Source organism: Lynx canadensis, chromosome B4 (genome assembly GCF_007474595.2).
Source record: "Lynx canadensis isolate LIC74 chromosome B4, mLynCan4.pri.v2, whole genome shotgun sequence".
In the NCBI taxonomy this organism is placed as follows: domain Eukaryota; kingdom Metazoa; phylum Chordata; class Mammalia; order Carnivora; family Felidae; genus Lynx; species Lynx canadensis.
This window is the reverse complement of record NC_044309.1, coordinates 82,966,188-82,988,039: the sequence shown is the minus strand read 5'-3', so window position 1 is coordinate 82,988,039 and position 21,852 is coordinate 82,966,188. Positions and strand designations below refer to the sequence as shown.

The 21,852-nt window shown below is 49.4% G+C and overlaps 1 protein-coding gene across 1 annotated transcript in view; it reads right to left on the bottom strand.

Moving 5' to 3' along the window:
• LRP1 (LDL receptor related protein 1) overlaps window positions 1–8,009 on the bottom strand; it is an 82,061-nt gene extending 74,052 nt beyond the window's left edge. Inside the window, exon 1 of the mRNA XM_030322980.1 lies at window positions 7,484–8,009. Coding sequence (XP_030178840.1) covers window positions 7,484–7,550 — 67 coding nt within the window. The 5' untranslated portion in view covers window positions 7,551–8,009. The remainder of the gene's footprint in view (window positions 1–7,483) is intronic.
• Between the last annotated feature and the right edge of the window lie 13,843 nt (window positions 8,010–21,852).

The following is a 21,852-nucleotide window of genomic DNA, read 5'->3' as shown; positions in this document are numbered from 1 at the left end:
CAGTATGCATGGGAACTGTAGTCAACCCATTCTTTCCATGTATCATCTCATTTAATCCTCTCCACAATATGACAAAATAGGTAGTGCTACTAATACCATCATTCATAGATGAGGAAGCCAAGCCCCAGAAAAGGTGGGGTCACATAGCAGGCAAGTGACCAAGCCCGGACTCAAACCAGTTGAGCCAACGCTAAGCTTTTAGCCAGGGCAGTCCGCATCAGCCTCCCAGCTCCCACGGAGACATCCTCAGGAGCTTTTCCTTCCAACCCCGTCACCATGTCCTCCATGGGAAGAAAAGTCCCCTGCTCTCCCTCATCCCCACCCAGGGCTGGGTTCCCAGTCTCCCAGCCCATCATCGCCTTTTCCTTGGCCTGTTGTAAATTCCATCTCTATTCAGCTGGCATGCACTGAAGACCAGCCTGGGGTGCCAAGGAGGAGTGAGATGCCCCCTTGGGAGCCCCAGTCCCCCTGGGAAGACAGCTGTACACAACTAACTCAAATGCAGGGCAGAATGAGCTCAGGGCTGAGACAGAGTATAAATAAAGTATGTCAGGGCTCTGAGCAGGAAGGGATAGAGTCTGAGGAGGGCCACACGGAGACGATGTCCTCCCTCCCTAACCCCCATCTCTGGCAGAAGGGACTGCACCCAGGCCCCTGGCCAGGATGAGAGCCGAGTTCAGGAAACACATCAAGGATGGCCTGGCCAGGCTCCCCCACCCGCGGCGTCCCCCTCCCCTACCTCCCACCCTGAGCAGGGAATAAAGGCCCCTTGAGGAGGTGGATAATGCTGAGTTCATTGCCCCACTGGGCCAGCTGTGAGGTCTTCCCGGGGAAACAGCCCGCCAGCCTAGTTAGCATGCCGGAGACCGGTCCTCTTCCCCTGGCCAGCCGAGACTGGCTGGGGGCGGGTAGAAAGGGCTGGAATGGGACTAGAGAGGCAGATGGGCCATTTGGAGCCCAGAAATGGCCCCCATGCCACCCCCACCCCTTCACATGGACTTAGTCCACGCCCCCACTCCTCCTCAAGGCAGAACTCACAGCCCCGTGAGGTCACTGGTTGGCCACTCCAACCTCCCCTCCACTCCGTGTCCCAGCCATGATCCCCCCTCCATTGGCCCTCACTTTGCACCCCCCCCCAGCTGTCCCCACCCCCATTTTTGGCCTGAACTCGGCAGAGGAAACAGCAGCTGGCAAACTCGGAAAGCTGGAATGAGAGAGATTCACAAACCAGATGTGCTCTTGTGGAGGGGGGGAGTGGGGGATGGGGGAAGGAAAGGAAGAGGAGCACTCAGGGCCCCTGTCCCATCGCAGCACCTCTTCAGGCCCGGGGCGGAGGGACCTGGGGGCGCTGCACTGCTCCCAAGGGACCAGGCAGCACAAGGATCTTGGAGAGATATGTGACAGCACTTCCTTCCTGTCAGGGATGGTGAAGAAAGCCCCAGGAATCTGGAGTTTGAAGGCTGAAGCCTGTCTTTGATTTCCTTCAGGGGGAGTGGGGAGGAAAGAAACAAATAACCTACTTTGGGGCAGTCTACATAGCCAAGAGAAGCCTCCCTCTGAGGTGGGAGGGAGTTGCAGTGGGGGTGGGGTAGGGCACTTGTAATCTGCTTAGAACTGCCAGCCAACCCCACTCCCCTCAGCTGAGCCTTCTGCATCTGACGCTAGCAGCCACAAAACCCATCTTTGTGGCCCGCCGCTAAGGTGAGGGAACAACATGGCCTAAGTTCGGGAGCAACCACTAGCCTCCTCTGCCTCCCACCCCTCATGAGAATTGGGGCTTCCTAATGACAGGAGCTAACTAACACTTTTCAACATGGTCACTACTCGTCAGCCACTGACCTGAAACACTTTGTTCATGTTAATTCATTTAGATCCTCAAAACCCTGGGAGGTGGGTACTGTTGCAATCTCCATTGTACGGACGAGGAAACTGAGGCACAGAGTGATGGGTAACTGAACAGGTGGTTTCCTCACTGACCATGAGGATGGAGCCAGATGAAAAAGGATGAAGAAAAGGAACTGGCAGGGAGAATATTTTGGTCCTCTGGCACTAGGAGTGGGGAAAGAGATTATAGGGGGTGGCAGTGACCTTCAGGGCTCCTCAGAGAGGAGGGGGAGGGGGAGGAGGCAGAGAGGGACAAGAACAGAACAGAGAGGGAAGACAGAGGAAGGAGAAGAAGGAGGAGAGGACTGGAGAGGGAGGAGAGTGAGTGAGGTTGCAGCAAGAACGCCGGGACACAGGGGCCGTCTGTTCTCAGCTTTGCCTGGAGATGAATGTGACCGCCATGCTAACTCTGGCCAACACCCCTGCCCCCCCCCTCTCAAACCCAGGCACCCAGCCCAGCCATGGCCCCCAGGGCCACCAAGCTGGAGCCAGGACAGGAGGTGTAGGCTTGGGTGTGTGTCCAGACACAACACGGACCCCACTGCCCTGCTTGAGCCTTGGCTGTTGTCCTCTGTCCCATTCCGGGACCTTGGGGGTGGGGTGGGGAAGGAGGGCGAGAGTGCCTGGCTAGAGAAGAGAGGATGACAGGAAAGGACAAACCCTGAGGGAGTCTTCTCCAGAAGAGGAGACCCATCCATTGATCCCCTTGGGAGCTCCCCTTGGGAGCAAGGGAGCTGCGACCTCAGATAGCGTGTCCTACAGGACCAGGAGACTTGGGGCCAGGAAAGCATGAAGGGGACCCTTGGGGCCCTTTTCAAGAGCAGACACAGCAGAGGGAGAGATAGGCTGTGTTAGCAGGGGGATATTTTCTAAAGGGAACCACGTGAGATATCTAAAGGAACAGAAGAGCTGGGGGTGGCCAGGGGCTGGAGGGCAGAGCCTGCAGGAATCTAAACTTTCAAACATAGGGGGGTGGGGCAGCAGGGCCTCCCAGACCCAAACCGAGAGCTTTTCACTGAATTTTATGTATTTTGGGTGTTACCCGGTGGCTCCTTCCCGCAGCTCAGTGAGGCTCAGACACATTTTTGTCATTCCTGAGTCTGGGACTCTGCTTTTGCGGCCTGGACAGACGTACAGACGGGATGGCTTGGACTGCCAGGGGAGGGGAAGGGTCTCCCCCTCCATCCTGAGTCAATATTGACTCAGCAGGACATTAGCCTGACCAGTGACCTCCCCACCATCTTTTCCTTTCCCCACAAGCAAAATTCAACCCCTCAAATCCCCCCAGAGGTCATCATATCTCTCACCAGGCCTTTATAAGGCCTTTATAAGCCTACCCCCAACACACACGCATGGTTTATGCTCAGCAGAAGGAGAAGGTCTAAGCTCCTGACCCATTCCCCACACCTTTCTCCAGTTCTCAGGTCATGAGGAAGTTCTGAGAGAAGTCTAACCTCCCCCCTTTCCTTCTGAAATATCTCCTTTCCCCTATTACTCAGCCCATAAAGGTATCAAGTTCCCTTCCTCCAGAAACATTCTCTCCAAAATCCATTCCTAAAAGTAGTGGAGGGGGGAAAAGAGAGAGAAATTTGGAGGAAAGTGAAGGGCGAACTGCAGAACTGGACATTCCGACTCTGACCTGGGAGGGGAAGAATAATTCCAAAATGGCGAGGTGGGACAGAGAGCATGTGGGAAAGCCCAGGAGAGATGCTCACTCCCACGGAGTTTTGAGATGCCCATCCCAGGACGGGATGGAAGTGGATGGAGACAGGTAGAGACAAATCAAGCAATGGAGACTAAAAAAGATAGACAGAGAATGCCACAAAGGGTGGGCAACCAGACAGAGATGAACCAGGAGGATGAGAGACAAAGGTTCGGAGAGGCCAAGAGAGCACACACCAATGACAGCAGACAGAGGAAAAATAGACAGGGAGGGGTCTCAGCCCAGAGGCTGCCAAGATAATGGCACAGTTGTCTTAGGATGAACCCAAAAAACAACAAGCCCCCGAGACTCAGAGTAGGGTGGGGGCAGCATATATCCTGGCTTATGGAGACAGAGTCCCTGCTGTAGCAGTTCTTTCCCAAGGAATACCCAGAACAAGGGTTATTGCCTCCCACAGAATAGGGAGTTAGGGGAAGAAGACTGGAGCTCTTCAACCAGAGAAGCCAAGGCCTCGGAGAGACTCTCATCTCCCCTGAGGGAGCAAGAGGGACAAACACCTCTCCCCCACCACTATCCCTCACCTCTTTCCTGGGGAGTTTTTACACTAGTGCCTGGGGCCACTGCACCGGAAGCACTCCAAAGCCAACTGCTTCCTTCTCCAAACAATGCAGGATCCTGCTAACTGGGCTGAAATCTGGGACTGAACACAGTGGGGTGGGACTAAGTTCTCCAAATGCTCACAGGGGCACCCAGCTCCACCAGGTCAAGGACCCTTTCATGGCCCCAATCAGCTGCACCCAGATTCCCCAAGGGCGGTGAGCTCTCCATACAGAGCCAGAAGGCTTGAATCCTGGAGAGTACACAGAGTGGGGGGATCCTGACAAGAGACTACTGAGGGGCAATATGCCCTAGGCTCGGGGTTCTGATGTGCAAAGGCGGAGACCGCAGCAGGAGGAAAGAAAGTTTGACTTGAGTAAAGAGGGGCTCCTTAAAGCATGGAGTCTTGAGGAGTTGGGCGGATTTGGACAGGATCTGGCTCTAGCCAGGACCCCAACTGACATCCTTAAGAGGTTCAGTGACAGTGGAGAGGTTGGAGGCAAACAAAAAAAACAAAAACCAAAACAAACAACAACATATATATATGGGGGGGGGAGGAGAGAAAATGGAGGAAGGGGGAGCAAGATTGGAAGAAAAGAAGAAGCCTCTACCATCAAAATATTCCTCCAATCTCCAAATCGTTGTGCTAAACATCCCTGCTTTGAAAGACCAGGGGAAGGGGAGATGTTCAAGGATGGGGGTCTGACTGGGGAAAAAAGGAGTTTGGAAGTTTCTCTCAGAGAGCCAGGAGGCAAACACCTCAGCCTCATAACTCACTTCAACTGTCCAGCTTGTCTGATAACTGGTAATACAACTGGCTCAAGGGCGTGTGTGGAGAGGGGTGTGGAAAGAGGGAGGCAGTCGGCCTTCCCTGAGCCATAACTGCCTGGGGCTGCCCTCCCCAGCCCCAGGAACAAGATGTTCCTAAGCTCAGCAGGGTCCTCAATGACCCTTTTTTCCCATTCCCCACCTCATCCATTTCCTCATCCTCTCTGATAGCAAGTACACTCAATTCTGTTTACTAGTGGGGGTGACATGGCTCCCCAAAGAGAAGGGGACACTGGGGTGAGTTCAGGTGGAGCAGACGAGGCAGAGGAGGTGGGGAAGACTCCTAGGGCTGCTCCCCTAGAGGGAAAGCAGTAAGGCCTGCGATAGCAGCAGAAAGAAAGTTTAGACACAAAGTTAGGTATCTGGGGTCAAAAGGCTTCCTTCTTTGGAGAAAGAAGTCAGTGGGCCCAAGGCATGAGGGCAGGGGTAGAGATAAGAGAATCCTCTGGGCTGCCCTGGATAGCACTGGCCCTACAGGTCTGTACAATACCCCTTTCCCCCCCTTCAGAGTGGGGTAGAACCGATGATTCATATTTCCATTCCCAAGGTAAGAGTAGTAGAGTGTGTCTGGGGAAGGGTCCTCTTCCCAGGACTTTGGATACAGTTTGGTTTGAGCTGGGTTACAGATGTGGGCTTGGTGGAAATTTTAAGAAAGGGCAGGGAGACAGTTAAGGAGAACATGTCCAATCTCTCCCACTTCCACTCACCAGCAACTAACCTGTAGTGTGGCAAATAGAACCACCTTATAAGTCTGGGGGTGAAGCAATCTGGTGCTATCCTTGAATGGGATGGGGACTTTTCTGCTCTCCGAAGAGGCCCCTCTTGCTTCTTCCTAACTCCATCCTCCCATGATGCGAGGGTCTCTCTTTTTCTCTTAAAATTTTTTTTTCTATTCCCCCTAGAAGTCATGCGCCCAAACCTCTCTGCCTTAGTTTCCCCTCCCACCTCACAGGGTTGAGAAAAAGAGGAAAGAACATGTATAACAAGGAAGTCATGGGCTAGGGCTGCCTGTGAGGACTGGTCTAGAGAGAATATTCAAGAGAAAGCCTCTTTTCTCCTCTTGGGCAGATAACTGAGGTAGTGGCAGAGAAGGGAACAGACAGTCAACATAACTGGGAGCCACTGAAAATACTGTCTTTAGGGGGCACAGTTACTTCCCGACTCCCTAACCTCTCTTCTCTAACTGAAGCAAGCTGGGGGGAGGGGAGGAGAGGGAGAGACAATCTGGTTTCAGAGAAAAACTTTCCCAATCCTAACCTGGCAAAATTTAGAAGATGGAGGAGGGGTGCATGATGGTACTGGGTCCAGGTTTTTCCCTGGTTGGATGGACCAAAATGACGGGAAGGGATGAGATCCCACCCTCCTCAAATAGGGGCCCAGCCCAGCCCAACCCCATGATCCTAGCTCAAAGCTTGGGCAAGACTTGAACAAGTGACTCACAAGCAAGAGAAAAATAGCTGACATAGAGAGGGGAGAGGGGACACCCCATTTCCCCAAAAAGACTCTGTTCTAGCCCAAGCCTAACTGTAATATACAAAGTGTGTGTGTATGGGGCAAAGGTGGAGAGAAATAAACACATTTCCTAAAGGAGCAGAGAATTGGGGGGTAGGGGCATAGCCATAACCCCCATCCAACCTCCAACTCTCCTTCCTGTCCAAACTGTGATCAAGCCAGAAGTCAGGGAGAAAGCAGCTTTTTTCCTCCCTCCCACCTCAGCATTCCAGGCCATTCTCCAGTCCCCTTCCCCAATGATGACATCTGACGTTTTTCATCTCAAAGCTCCCAGGAATTAAGAAGGAAAATTCAAAGTCACATAGCATCGCTGCCCCCCCCCCACCCCCACCCAGCCCTATCCAGGCTACTGACAGAGGCCCTGAGAGGGGGAAGTGCCCGCTTAGGAACCCAGGCGGGTAGCCCGCTGGATCCTGGACCTAGGCCTCCAAGCTTGGACTCCCCAGGCCCAGATTCCACACCCAAGCAGGGGGCCTTCCCTGTGGCCTTCCCTCTTCCCACCCACAGCCTTCCCGGGCCTGCCTGCCCTCTGCCCAGCGGGGCAACCCTGACCCAGCTCCCCCTTCCAGATTCAGAGGCCACTGCAAAAGCCCCCCCACTCCTTTGCAGCCGTACATTGCAAATCCGGATTCCTTCACATTTCAGATGGGGGTGGGGGGGGTGGAGGATGTAGGGGAGGCAGAGGCCCTCCCCAACCAGAGACAGGAGGAGAAGGCCTCTGGATCCCAGGATCAGAAAAAAGGGGAGCCCTTTTCTCTCTTCCCAGGCCTCTGGTCTTTGTTTGGGCTGGGGGGGTCCCGGAAGCATCATTTGCCCTGGGCCCCCATCCTCCAAATCGGACCCCCATCCCCGCCCCCAGTCGGGCCGCTGCTGTGTCAGCTGGACTGGGATAACAAAAGGCACCCCCTCCCGCGTCTCCCTTCCCCATCTGAGCGCAGGAGTGGGGGCTGGGGAGTGGGTGTCCCCAGGGGTCCAAGGGGGCCGCGGAATCTCACTCACCGTCGATAGCGGCCGCGACGAGAGCTGAGAGCAGGGGCAGCAACAGCAGCAGCGGCGGGGTCAGCATGGTGTGGGCTGATGCAAGCAGCAGCCCCCTCCCCTCTGGTCCTGCTACTTCTTGCCGTCGCCCCCCCCCAATTGGGGGGTCCCCCTTTTTCCTCCTTCTCCCCTCCTCCTCCTCTATTCTTATCCTATCCTTAAGCAAAGAGCATCAGGGGCGTGGGTGAAGAGGTAGAGTTCAGAGCCCCTTGGGGAGGGCCTGCTGTCGGGGGTGCGCCCGCTCCCTCCTCCCAAATCCAAACCCTTCACCCCCTGCTTTTCTCTTCTCCCCTCTTTCCCCCTCCCAGAGCGAAGCTCACAACCCCATCTCCGAGCCGCCTCCGGCTGCAAAAATGCACAATTGGGAGGAGGCGGGGTAGGGGGTGGGGGGCGTGGACCGGGTGGGGGAGCGTTTGGAAGGGGCCTGATGGAGCTCTGGGGGCTCCCCCGGTTTCCGCCTCCTCAGTGCACGGGCCTGGAGCTCGCACCACTGTTCCCCGGACTGAGGTGCCGCGACGGGGGGGCGAGGGGGGGAGAGGGAGGGGACCGGCAAAGGAGGGAGGGAGAGAAGGGGCGGGGAAAGAAAGGGGGGGGGGGAGAAAGAGCTACGCGGCAATCCTGTGAGTGCGCATGCGCGGATTTGGCGCGCTGCCCTGGGGAGGGGGAGTCAGCGCAGCGACAGGATTTGGGTCTGGTCAGCGGTCCTAGAGTGGAGGTCTCCGGACCCCCGCTAGCCAGTCTGGGGCCTGGAGCGTCCTCTCCCCAGACTGGGCCTTCCCCCCTCCCCCGTGCTTCAGAGAGCTGAAGGGCCGAGGGGAGATTGGGCAGTGGGCGAGGAGAGCTGAGGGGCTTCTCTTTGAAACTCGGTGTCGTGTCCTAGGAGTTCAGGCTCCGTCTAGGGATCCAGGACCCGGGGTCCGGGCGGAGGCCCGATTTCCTCGGGGAACTCTGACTGTGCCTCTCCTGCCTGGATTGGGGGGCAGGGGCCTCCAGTCCGCAAGGAAGATACGCGGAAAGGCTGAGGTTTGATTTGGAGACTTCGTAAAACAGAGACAGGGATTGGGGCCTTCGGAGAAGGGGGGCGGGGTGGGGGAGGGGCTGCGAGGGCCCGCCCCCACCTCGCCCCAGGGCTCAGAGTAAACAGGGACACCCGCGGGGACACGCCGGAGCTTGTCCGCCCGCGTAGGGCTGGGGATGGAGCCCACCTTAGTACCCGCCCCGCCCTGCTCGCCTGGCACCGGGCGCGGGAGGGGCAAGCCCTGGTTTGGAGGGAGGTGAGTCACCAACGGGTGGGGTTGAGGAAGGGCCACCCCCCTTCGCCCCAAGAGGTCTGGGTTCATTTATGTTTGGTTTGGTGTTTTGTTTTGTTTTTTATACCTTCTGGCTGACTTCCCACGAAGTCGGGGTTTTAGATTCTGAGCAACAGGGATTTGGGATAAGATGAGGGACTCTGGACCCCTGCTTCCAGGCCTCGAGGTCTAAGGTGTCTGCTGAGTGCCGGACCTTTGTCCCGGCCCCGAGACCGCACGGGAATGCTACTTTGAGTCCTGAAGGCGCCGGGCGGTTCCCAGAGCCCGGTGAATGTGCTTCTGGCCACTGCCCCCTTCTGGGCGGTGTTTTAAGGTTGTACCTTGGGTGTCTGAAAGTCAGAGTTCAGGGACGCAGCAGGCAACGTCGTGGGCTGCCAGAAATTGACGTTAGAGATGAGACAGGGTTGCACCACCATTCTCACTTTTTAAATTCTAGTGGAGGAATAGGAAGGGCTCCAAGTGCTCACACCAGTCCGTCCCTGGCAGGAAAGGGACCAGCATGGAGGACTTGTCCCATTGATGGCAAGGAGAGTGAGAAGAATCCGGAAGGCACTGGACCTTTTCACCAAACCAGAGCTTCCTCTGGGCTCACTTTGCTCAGAGCCAAGTCCACCTGCTTTTAGTCTCCTAGGCTAGAAACTTCAGACATTTTGCCAATTCCTCATCGGCCTTTCTCTCCTATATCCAATCTTGTAAGCCTGTGCTCAAGGCCTGTCATTTCTCCCTCTGAAATATAGCTCAGATTTCCTCCATTTCCACTGCCAGAGAGTTTCTCTGGACAGGGGTGGGGTCGTGTTCATCTTTTTATCCAGCCCTCATGGGCTAATGCAGTGATAGGCACATTGCAAGGACTCACTGTTTTTGTTTTGTTTTGTTTTAATTGATTAATTAATTGGTTTTTAAAATGTTTATTTGATTTTGAGACAGAGCAAGCGGGGGAGGGGCAGAGAGAGAGGGAGACACAATCTGAAGCAGGCTCCAGGCTCTAAGCTGTCAGCACAGAGCCGGACACAGGAACCGCAAGATCACGACCTGAGCCAAAGTCTGATGCTTAACCAACTGAACCACCCAGGCGTCCCTGTTTTGGTTTTTTAAAAGTAGGCTTCACACCTAGAGCAAAGCCCAACACAGGGCTTGAACTCATGACCCTGAGATCAAGACCTGAGCTGAGACTGAGTCAGATGTTTAACAGACAGAGTCACCCTGGCGCCCCACTAACTTTTTAATGAATGCCTAGGTTGGTTCCTTCCTTACCTAGGACCCTGCTCCTAATACTGTGGTCCAGGTGAAATCAGGTGAAGCCGACTTCAGGCAGTTCTGAAAGGAAAGAGCTATCTGGAGTGACCATATGTATAGCCCCAAGAGAGCTGTGAGGGGCATCTCATTCCTTCTTTCATAAAGGAATCTTCCTAAAATTGCTTTCCCTATGTTTCTTCCTGGCTGGCGAACCTCTCTGCTCAGTATCTGTAGACAACCGAATCAAATGTGAATTCTTTACATTGTGAAACATGGTAATACTTAGTTAAAAAAAAAAAAAAACTCAAGGAGTATAGAAAAGTACAGAAAGAATATAAGAAGTATACGAAGGTGGGGGCATTAAGCATCCAACTTCAGCTCAGGTCATGATCTCATGGTCTGTGGGTTCGAGCTCTGCATCTGGCTCTGTGCTGACAGCTCAGAGCCTGGTGCCTGCTTTGGATTCTGTGTCTCCCTCTCTCTCTGCCCTTCCCCTGCTCATGCTTTGTCTCTCTCTCAAAAATAAATAAACATTAAAAAAAAAAAAGCCTAGGAAGGTGAAAGTAAACTTGCCATGCTCCAACATCTTATTCTTTAGTCCTGCTCTCACAGTAACCACTATCAAGAGTTTCTTGGGCTTCCTTTGGAAGGTTTAAAAAAATTTTTTATTGACAAATATAAATAGACATCCTTTAAAACCACAAATGAGCTCATACACTATATACTGTTCTGTAACTTCTTTTTTCAATTAACTAATTTTGATCCCTTTCCACATTAAACATACACATCTAGCTCACTCTTTATATTGGCTGGTTGGAATCTCCTTGCTTGATTACTTCACAATCTACTGGGATTGTTGGGCTCTTAGGTTATTTCCAGTATGTGAACTGCTGAGGGTGTCTCTGTAAGATGAGAGAATGCATATTTCTACCTGAGCCTTTAATTATACTGTTCTCGCAGCTCCTCCCTACCCTCTTCAGAAAAGCTCTCCTGTCCTCTTCCAAGCTTGCACTCAACATAGCCTCAATACCTAGAATTTAGCACTCAATTTTGGGAGGTCTGTGCCCACCACCAGACCATAAACTCCTTAAGGGCAAGCATCATGTCTGTTACTTCTTTGCATCCACCCAATATGAGGAACTCGACTGGAGGAGGCTAACAGGACTGTTAAAACTAGGGGCGCCTACTCAAGGAAAGGAGACAGCCTAACCACTGTCAAATGAGATATGACTATTAACATCTTCTTTCCTGTATTTCTCCTATTGCACTCATTATTCAGTCCTTCTCTGCTTCAGCTTCTTTTCACCCCACTCTTATGCTTAAAAAAAAATTATTTTCAAGTAATCTGTACTTCCAACGTGGGGCTCGAACTCACAACCCCGAGAGATCTAGAGTGTCATGCTATACCGACTGAGACAGCCAGGCGTCCCACCCCACTTTTATTATTAAGACGTTTCTTCCATCTTTATTTATTTTTTTTTTTAATTTTTTTTTTCTTTTCAACGTTTTTATTTTATTTTTGGGACAGAGAGAGACAGAGCATGAACGGGGGAGGGGCAGAGAGAGGGAGACACAGAATCGGAAACAGGCTCCAGGCTCTGAGCCATCAGCCCAGAGCCCGACGCGGGGCTCAAACTCACGGACCGCGAGATCGTGACCTGGCTGAAGTCGGACGCTTAACCGACTGCGCCACCCAGGCGCCCCATTTCTTCCATCTTTAAATCCTTGTGTTGGAATTATAACCCAAATATGGGAAATCAAGGAGGAATTCTCTGCAATTCATGATTGGGATACCTAGAATGGTGGCAGTAGGCAAAAAAGTTGGTGTATAAAGAGGATATCTTCCTTTTGCATCTCCCAGCAAGTTATTAAATATCTCCTTTTCCTGCCTAAGATGGGGTATTAAAGGAGGCAGCTCTGGGACTGAATGTCAGGCCAGAGACTGACGCCACCTAGTGGTCAGTTAAAGAAGGTTAAAGAAGTGTGAATAGGAAGGGTGTCTCTGAAGGGTCTGGTGGAAGGCAGGAAGAGAACCAAGATTTCCTGAGCTCTTACCATGTACCAAGCCCACTCAATGTATTTTACATGGATTAAGTCACTTCTATCTCAGAATCACCTGTGGCATAGGTGTTATTTCCAGTCTGTAGATAGATATGGCGATAGAGGCTCAAGGAGATTAAGAAATCTGCCCCAAATCACAGTGCAGATTGGAGCCCAGTTCTCATTCATTTAAGCAGCATTTGGTATCTTATTTGTGCTGGACACATTTCTAGGTGTGCACAAGGGACAAGAGATGAAAGCACACAATCTCAGCCTTCAAGAAGTGCACAATTTAGTGGGGTTGCTCAACCTGATGATTGATAATCACAACACAGTGCCTAATGCCTGTGATAAAGGAAAACACAGAGGGAACCAGAGCCAGATAACTATTCCAAAGAAAGAGATCAAAGCAGAGCTGGGCGTATGATGCCAAACTACATGTTGAAGAGAGAGGAAGAAGATGACAAGCAATGACAAGAGATGCATGTTTTAGGTTGAAGGACAGGCAAAGGCATAGAGACATGAAGAAGTTTAAAACACAAATGGTCAATATGGTATGGCTGAAGTTCAAGATACTTGTTGGGCAAAGTAATGGAAGAGGTATCAGGGAACCTAATCACAAAGGGTGGTTTTGGCCACATGAAGTACTTAGAACTTTTTTTCTAAAAGTAGTGGGGAGCCAGGCAAGAAATTGATGAAGTCCTAATGTATCAGCCATAGAACTGAGGAGGAAGAGGACTCCAGACTAAGAAGACAGGATCAAGTATGTTAGTTGATTTATCATGTCAGCCTAGAGAATAGTGACAGAAAGCGAGGACTAGAAACTTTGGATCACATTAGAATGTTCTCAAAGTTCTCATATCTAGGCTGCACAATAGAATAACCTGAAGAGCTTTTAAAATTCCAATGCTAGAAGACTTATATCACTTGGCTTCAAGACTTGTAAGCTACAGTAATCAAGACAGTGTGGTACTGGCATTAAGGGTCGACAAACAGATCCATGAAACAGAATAAGAGGGGTCAGAAATAGACTCACACTTAAAGGTCACTTGATTTTTGATAAAGGTGTCAAAGCAATTCACTGGGGAAAGGAATAGCTTTTCAACAAATGATGCAGAGAAAACTGAATACCTATAAGGAAGAAATAAGTGAAACTTGACCCCTCCTTCATACTATATGCAAAAATAATTCAAAATGGATCAAAAGGCTAAGGCATACGAGCTAAAATGATAAACTTTTAGGTGAAAACATAGAATAACTTCATGACTTGGCGGTAAAAAAATTCTTGTTATAGAAAGCAATAACTATAACAGAAATATCAAGATTTAGGGGTGCCTGGGTGGCTCAAATGGTTAAGCCTCTGACTTTGGCTCAGGTCATGATCTCACAGTTCGTGAGCTCAAGCCCTGCATCCGACTCTGTGCTAACAGTTCAGAGCTTGCAGCCTGCTTCAGATTTTGTGTCTCCCTCTCTCACTGCCCCTCCCTGCTCACACTCTGTCTCTCTCTCAAAAATAAATAAATATTAAAAAAAACAAAAAAGAAATATCAAGAATTAAAACTTTTGTTTATCACAAGACGCCATTAAGAAAATGAACAAATAAGCCAAATAGGTAAGGAAAATACTGATCTGACAAAGGACTGGTATCCAGGATAGGTAATAAAAAAAAAAATCTATAACACAGTAATAAAAAGACAACTTCTTAAAAAATGGACAAAAGATTTGAACAGATACTTCACAAAAGAACATGTATGAATGGACAATAAGCACATGAAAAGTGTTCAGCATCTTTAGTCATCAAGAAAATGCAAGTTAAAACCACAATGGAAAATTTTCCACACTCACCAAAATGGTTAAACTTTTAAAAACTCACAATACCGAATGTTAGGGAGAAGTAGACCAACTGGAACTCACACACAGTGTTGAAAATGTAAAATGTACTATCGGTTTGGAACAATATGTAACATTTCTTATAAAAGTGAGCATATACCTATGACCCACCAATTATACTCCTAGTTATTTATTCAAGAGAAATGAAAATGTATACAAACAGATTTGAAGAAGAATGCACATAGCAGTTTTCTTCATAATAGGCAAAAACTGGCTACAGCCAGGTATTTGTCATTTTTTAAAAAGTGATAGACTACAATGAGATGCTACCCAGTAATGGACAAACTATGTTGTGTTACACACAACAACATGGGTGAGTCTCAGAACATTCACCAGTGAGTAAAAGAAACCAGACGTATAAAAGCACATCCCGTTTTACTCCATTTATATGAATTCCAGAAAATAAAATCAGAACAGTGGGGATGGGGTGGGGATTATGATCTATATCTTGACAGGGGTTTAGATGTCACACAGAGGTGGAGTGGTATGGCAGGGATTTGAACCCAGGTGCTCTAGCCCCAGAGGCCATGGTTTAAGCCACCATATTACATTGCTTTGCTGCTGGGATGCTTTAGCCTTGGGTCCGGATGAGATTACACAGGAAGAGTAGCCTTGTGAAGGCGGGACTGAGAAGGAGCACCTAGAGACGTAGAGGGAGGACTAGGAGAGAGGAAGCAGGAAAACCAACAAGGGGAGGGCTTAGTCAAGAATGGCTAACTGTGTTGAATACTGCTGAGGGGTCCAGCAAAGACGGGGGTGGGCCAGTGTCCCAGGTACATAGGTAGGCAAAAATGACATGGGCCTGAACAGTTTCATTGGACTGGTGGGGGCAGCCACCCATTGTCAGTGTCCTGAGGAGGTGAGGAAGGGAAGACCATGAATGTGAATAACTTTCCCAAGAAGCTTGGCTACACAGGGGAAGAGAGAGAGATAAGACAGTAGTTAAAGGGCCAGTTAGAGGCCTGGGATTTCCTTGCAGAGGCTCAATCCTGACCACAGTTGGCTCCGTCCAGGGATGCTCGCCCACCCACCAAGGTTGCCACTTTTTCTTCTGTGAGGTGAAGATCTATTGGCCACAGTAAGCCTCTGACAGCCCCAGGGCTCTATTTGGAAACTTGAGATCAGCTGACCCTACCATTGCTCACATCCTGTCATCCTTGGCAAGCCTCAATGGGCGTCTACCCTTCTCCACTTAATCCAGTGCTTCCTCTTCCTGACCACCCTTGCACTGCTCCCCATACCCCTCCTTGCACAAAGCCTGAAGCCACACTTGGCTCAGATTGTCCTTGCCCCTCTTTGCTTGTCTGAAACCTGCTTCTTCCCTGAGGACATTCTTCTTTAAATGAGCTATCACTTATTCTCCCAGGTGCATAAGATGGGTGGTATGGGAACATGGGCATTCAGATGTTCTGGGCTCTCCATTTCCAACAGTCACCTGGCCCCACTGAGGTCTCAGTTAGGGATACATCTAGAAGCAAGTAACACAAGACCCAATTAAAGTAAATGGAACAAGGTGGAGTTCTAGAGCAGATCCAGGGCTGGTTCGACAGTTTGCTACCTCTTCACACTGCTTCTCTATCCTAAGTGCTCTCCTTGGTCGCAACTGTTTCAGTCCTCACATATGGACTTAGCTTTGAAGAAGAACAGAATCTTTCCCAAGAACCCCCTAAGGTCCTAGTGGCCAGGGGAAGGGGATTGGCTAGATCAATGAGACTCATCCCCTGAATGCATGGGAGGGGAACACCTGTACAAAATCCAGACTTTGCCAGCAAGGCAGAAGGGCTTGCTACTGAGGCGCTACCATAAGTGCTCACCTTGATAGTCCTATAAATCCCTCTACATTTTAAGGGCCAACAATTCCACCTTCCACTGAGAAGACGTGTAGCATACTGCTCCTGGGCAACTGTCATCACACCAGACTGACTGGGTCCAAATCCCAGCTCTCTCACTTGCCAGGTCTTTGGCTTTAGGCAGGATACTTAACCTTTCCACACTGCAGTTTCCTCATCTGTAAAATGAGGGCTATCAACGCTATCCGGTAGAACTTTCTGTGATGATGGTAATGTCCCATGTCTGTGCTAATATAGTAGCCATTAGCCATATGTGGCTATTGAGCGTTTGAAATGTGGCTAGTATCTGAGGAATTTATTTATTTATTTATTTATTTATTTATTTATTTACTTATTTATTTACTTATTTATTTATTTACTTATTTATTTATTTACTTATTTACTTATTTTTGAGAGAGAGAGAGAGAGAGAGAGAGAGAGAGGCAGAATGAGGGGAACAGAAGATCAAAAGCAGGCTCTGCGCTGAGAGCAGCGAGCCAGGCTCAAACTCATCAACCGCAAGAACATGACCTGACCTGAAGTCGGATGCTCAGCAGACTAAGCCACCCAGGTGCCTTATTTATTTGTTTTGAGAGAGAGAGAGGGAGAGGGAGAATCCCAAGCAGGCCACACACTGTCAGCGCAGAGCCGCACGTAGGGCTTGAACCCATGAATCATGAGTTCATGACCTGAGCCCAAACCAAGAGTTGGACACTTAACTGGCTGAGCCACCTAGGCAACCCAGGAATTGAATTTTTAAATTAAAATTAAATAGCCACATGTGGTGAGTGGTTACCATCTTGGGCACATAATTCTATCTCACAGTATTGTTGTAGGATAAAATGTACAGTGTTTAGAATTTTAGGTAGGAATTGAAGTGACACATAAGCTCTCACTAAAGGTTAGTTCTTGTTATTTTTGCTGTCATCCACTGATGATGTCACGATCACTTTTGCCCACACTCCCGGAAGACTTTGGCATCTGACCTACTTTATTCCTATCCACCTCAGGTCTTTGCAAACCCAGATGGCTTCAACTATGCATGCGGGTAGTCCAGCCAGCACCCTGGCTTCTTGGTTCCTTGCCCTCCTCAACTCCAGTGACTCATCAACCATCATGTTGCCATAGCCACTCAGTCCTGGAGCCATGACCTACACGGTGTCCTCCTAGGAGAGCTGGCCTGAAATCTCATCCCCTTGTCTCCAACTGCAACACTCCAGGCCTCTAACTTGTTTTTCCTTTGCTCCCAGTAAGGCTACTCTTTAGGTCTGTTGAGACTTCCAGTTCCTTGACTCTGTTCTTTCCTTACCCACCAGTTCCTCGTGTCTTTATTTCTCTTCCTACCCAGCCTTGATTCTACAATGCTTCACTTCTACTCCTCCATGAAACGGTCTCCTCCTCCATTATTAGTAACCTTCTGAACTGTTCTGTCTTCAGACTTACACTTTAAATCCATTCTCTACACTGTAGCGGGTGGTCTTTCTGAGAAACCTCATCATATTACTCACCTGCCCAAATCTTCTAATGCTCCCCATTGCCAACTACCACCCCTTTCCAGAAGGTACCATGCTCCCACAGTATCCATACTTTTACACACGCTAGATTCTCTTCCTGGTTTAAGTCTCCTTTTGTTCTTTGCTTGAATAATTCCTATTTTTCCTTCAAGATTTGGTCCAGGCATCACCTCCTACAGGGACCTCCCTGATCTCTCCTATCTGCTATCTAGTGTAGATGCCCCTCCTATGTGTCCCCGTAGCACCCTGTGATTCACTGGATTCACAGCCCTGATTATCCTATAATATCACTGTTTGCTAACTGATCTGACTCCCCCTGTTGGCTGTAAGAACCTGAGAACAGACACCAACAATTTTTACTGACTTAACTAAATACACATTCCAAGCATTGTCTTATATGTTTGCTATCAGTTCAATTTTACCTTTTTAAAGAAGGGGGGTGTTAAATATGTTGGTATATATGCTCAGAGTAAAGAGCTGTAATAATTAGAGAATGAAGTTGGAGATTTGGAGGATCAAAGAGACAATGAATGAACAGTGCCTGAGGAGACAGAGGGGGTTCCTGAGGAGAAGCATACCTCAGGGAAGAGTAGGGACAGGGACAGGGGCTCCTTGTCCTCTGAGCCTATGGGGAAGGTGCAGTTGCTGACGAATATATGTGTTGGTTGACAGAAGGAAACTGGGGGAGTTTCCAATTTATAGTCTCTGTTTCATCTAATCTAAGTGTTGAGGTGATATCAAGGTGGATGAAAAGTTGGGGAGAATGGCAAAGGCCTGAGAGACAGAGGTGACTAAGGGTCCACAGCAGATTCCCATACTTCTTCTGTGACTTTTTCCTTCTTTCCCTCAATCCTCCACAAATCCCAGGACACTACCCAGTGCTCCGGAACACGGCAGCCACTCATCTTATCTGTGAAATGCACTGAGCTCCTGCCATCAATACATGACTAAGTGTAGTCCTTCTATAAGAGAGTATCTGTAAAACATTTAGCCCACACCAGGTACCTAGTAAAGACTCAGTAAACAATAGTCCTTGTCTTTATTAGCAAGAATGCATGTTGTCTTTTCTAGCTGCATAGGAATGTGTAAGTATGATATGAATCCCCACCCTCTGGGAGCTTCTGTTCTTGTCAGAGAAGAAGGATATACCCCTAAAATAACTAAAAAGCAATGCAAAGTGATACATGATGTTTACCAACATCCAAATAGTGCTTTGATCTGTGATCCCAGTCTGCAATAAAAATTATCTTTTATATCAAGACCTGTAACTCAGATACTTACATAAAACTGAAACAAAAGTTTCATTAAACAATACTTACCCTTACTTTGTGTGATGCATTCTGGTATTTTCTGTTCTATTTTATCCTACTTTGTTTTTAGAAAGTGAAGGGTGCCTGGGTGGCTCAGTCAGTTAAGTGTCCAACTTCAGCTCAGGTCATGATTTCACAGTTTGGGTCATGAGTTCAAGCCCTGTGTTGGGCTCTCTGCTGTTAGCGCAGAGCTCGCTTCAGATCCTGTCTCTCTCTGTCCCTCCCCTGCTCTCTGTCTCTCTCAAAAATAAATAAACATTTTTAAAAAGTGATGGTCAAGGCTCACTATGATGGATTGAACTGTGTCTCTCAAAGATTCATATTTTCAGGGGCACCTGGGTGGCTCAGTCAGTGAAGCATGCAACTCTTGATTTCAGGGTTGTGAGTTTGAGCCCCATGTAAGGCATAGAGCTTACTTTAATTAAGTTTTTTAAATTCATATTTTCATATTGAATTCATATGTCCCTCAAATATTCATATTCATTTGAGGTTTGCCCAGTACCTCAGAATGTAACCTTATTTAGGGATATGGACTTTACAGAGGTAATCAAGTTAAAATGAAGTCATTAAGGGTGTTCCCTAAGCCAATATGACGGGTGTTCTTATGTAAAAGGGAAATTTGGAGACAGGCTCAAATATAGGGGGAACACCATATGAACTTGAAGATGGCCATCTACAAGCCAAGGAGAGATACCTCGAACAGATTTTTCCCTCCCAGCTCTCTGAAGGGACCAACCCTGCCAACATCTTGATCTGAGACTTCTAGCCTCCAAAATTGTGAGACAAGAAATTTGGTTGTTTAAGCCAAGCCAGCTTGTGATGCTTTGTTACGGTAGCCTTAACAAACTAAAACAGTCTTCAGATTGCTTTTGTGACTCACTATTGGCTTGCAAACCGCCCTTTACAGACCACAAAGTTCCTTTTTCCTATGCTTTCTCTCATGTAATCTTTATGACCACTTGGTGGGATGGCAGGGCTTATGGGTGAGGAAAGCAAGGTACCCAGTCCCAGGGTCATGCAAGTGGGGGTGCCATTACTGAAAGTCTAGCAGACCCTACAACTGTGCAACCTGAAGATGAGTGCCTCCTTAAATTTTGCTGAACTGTTGTCTCCATTTGAGGGGTTGACACACAGTCACAAAGGTCTTAAGTGGTGTCGTACCCAAGCCGGATTGGCCTCTAAATTCTGGGTTCTTAAAAATCAGTTAATTAATTAATTAACTCTGGCTTATTTCCATGACACCACAGTGTCCCCATTGGTGCAATCAGTTAGAGAGGATGACAAAAAATATTGTTTCCCTACCAGTACTTGCTCCTGCCTTTCTACCCTGCAAAAGGACCCAAAGTTAGAGACTGCATTCAATCCTCCCCTTCTCTTGCCAAAATTCGGGGGAACCTGGACCTTCTGAGACCCTTAGGAATTCAGCCACTGTCTGTGGATGTCTGAGGGCAGAGTGGGGACCTGGGAGCATGTGTCTTGAGCACCTATGTGCATACACTGCAGTCCCAGCATTGCTGGTCATACAAACCCACGGACAGACTCCCTACCTGCCATCTCCACCCATACCATCTCCTCAGTTCACTGCCTTCCAGACACAGTCAACACATAAGCACACACACCTCCAATATTTCTGTCTTTGTGGCAGTATTATTACCCCCAAACCTGGGGACCCCTATATAGGAGGGAAGCCCTTCTGCCTTCCTCACACCAGGCTTATTCTGGACCATAAAAAGAGTGCCTAATATTTACTATGTGCCAGGCATTGTTTTAAGCCTTCACATATATTATTGCATCTCACTCCCACAACCTTATGAGTTAAGACGATCATTTGCTCCGTTTTACAGATGGCAAACTGTAACACAAAGAGTAACTTGCCCAGAGTTGTGCAGTTCAGTTAGCAGTGTTGGAGGGATTTGAACCCAAGCAGCCTGTCTCCAGAGTCCCAGTTCTTTGTTTTTTTTTTTTAATTAAATTTTTTTTCTAATGTTTATTTCTGAGAGAGAGAGAGACAGATGGACAGAGTGCAAGCAGGGGAGGGACAGAGAGAGAGGGAGACACAGAATCTGAAGGAAGCTCCAGGCTCTGAGCTGTCAGCACAGAGCCCAATGTGGGGCTCGAACCCAAGAACTATGAGATCGTTACCTGAGCCAAAGTCAGACGCTTAACCGACTGAGCCACCCAGGTGCCCCTCCAGAGTCCCACTGCTACCCTCTGCTGCCTGGCTGGGACCTCCATGTACATGTGCACTCTTGCACACACATGACCATCCACATGGGACAGGACAGGGAGGAGCTGGGCTCTGAGAATCAGTTTAAGCACCAGGGGGCAGCATAGGCCTAGCTTTGGCCCCTCAGCCCAGCCCTGTCTAGGGGAAGAGGAAGGGAGTTGAAACCTCCCATCTCCCACCATCCCCCAGAGACCACCCTTTCTATACACCTTGTCTCTCAGGTTTGGGGGCATGGAGACCTCTCTGGGTCCCTTGGCCTCCTTCAGTTCCTCCTCCAGCAAAAGCTGCAAAAAACAGCCACCAGTTGTGACGATGACTCAGAAGCTGAGCCAGCGTTGTGTATGTGCGTGTCTTATTGTGACTTGCTTGTTGCTCTGAGGGCTAACGTGTCTGTGAGCCTGCCCGCACATGTGTAAGCATGTGTGTGTGTGTGCGCGCGCGCGCGTGTGTGTGTGTGTGTGTGTGCGCGCGCGCGCGCGGTCTTATGGCCAAGGAAATTGTACATGTATGTGTTTGTTTCTGGGTGTGTCTCAGTGTTTACCACAGAAACAGGAACTTTGCCAAGGCTGCACGGCAGATTCCTAGTCAAACTTGTCCCTTGGGAATCTGCAGGCAGCAACTCTAGCTTGTGTCGTTTCCCACAAGGGTCTGAAGTGTAGTGCCCTGTGAGGAGGGGGCTGAGATGATTTTCAGTGCATGAGACTCCTCTGGAGTCTTCCAGAATTCTGAGCTCTGGGGTCCCCTCCCCCACTCCCTCCCATCAGTAATCACGCGACCTCTAAGGCGCACCCCTCCAAGAAGGGAGGAGGACTTAGGAGTTCCAGACAGCACCCTGGCTGCTTTTCAGGGTCCTCCACTGGAGGGAGCGCAGAGCCCAGAGGGATTTGCTTTTCCAGAGGCCCTGGGGTGCCCAGTCCCTCCTGAGCCCAAACCGCGGGCCCCTTCACAAGTTTGGGTATGGGAGAGGCAGTTTA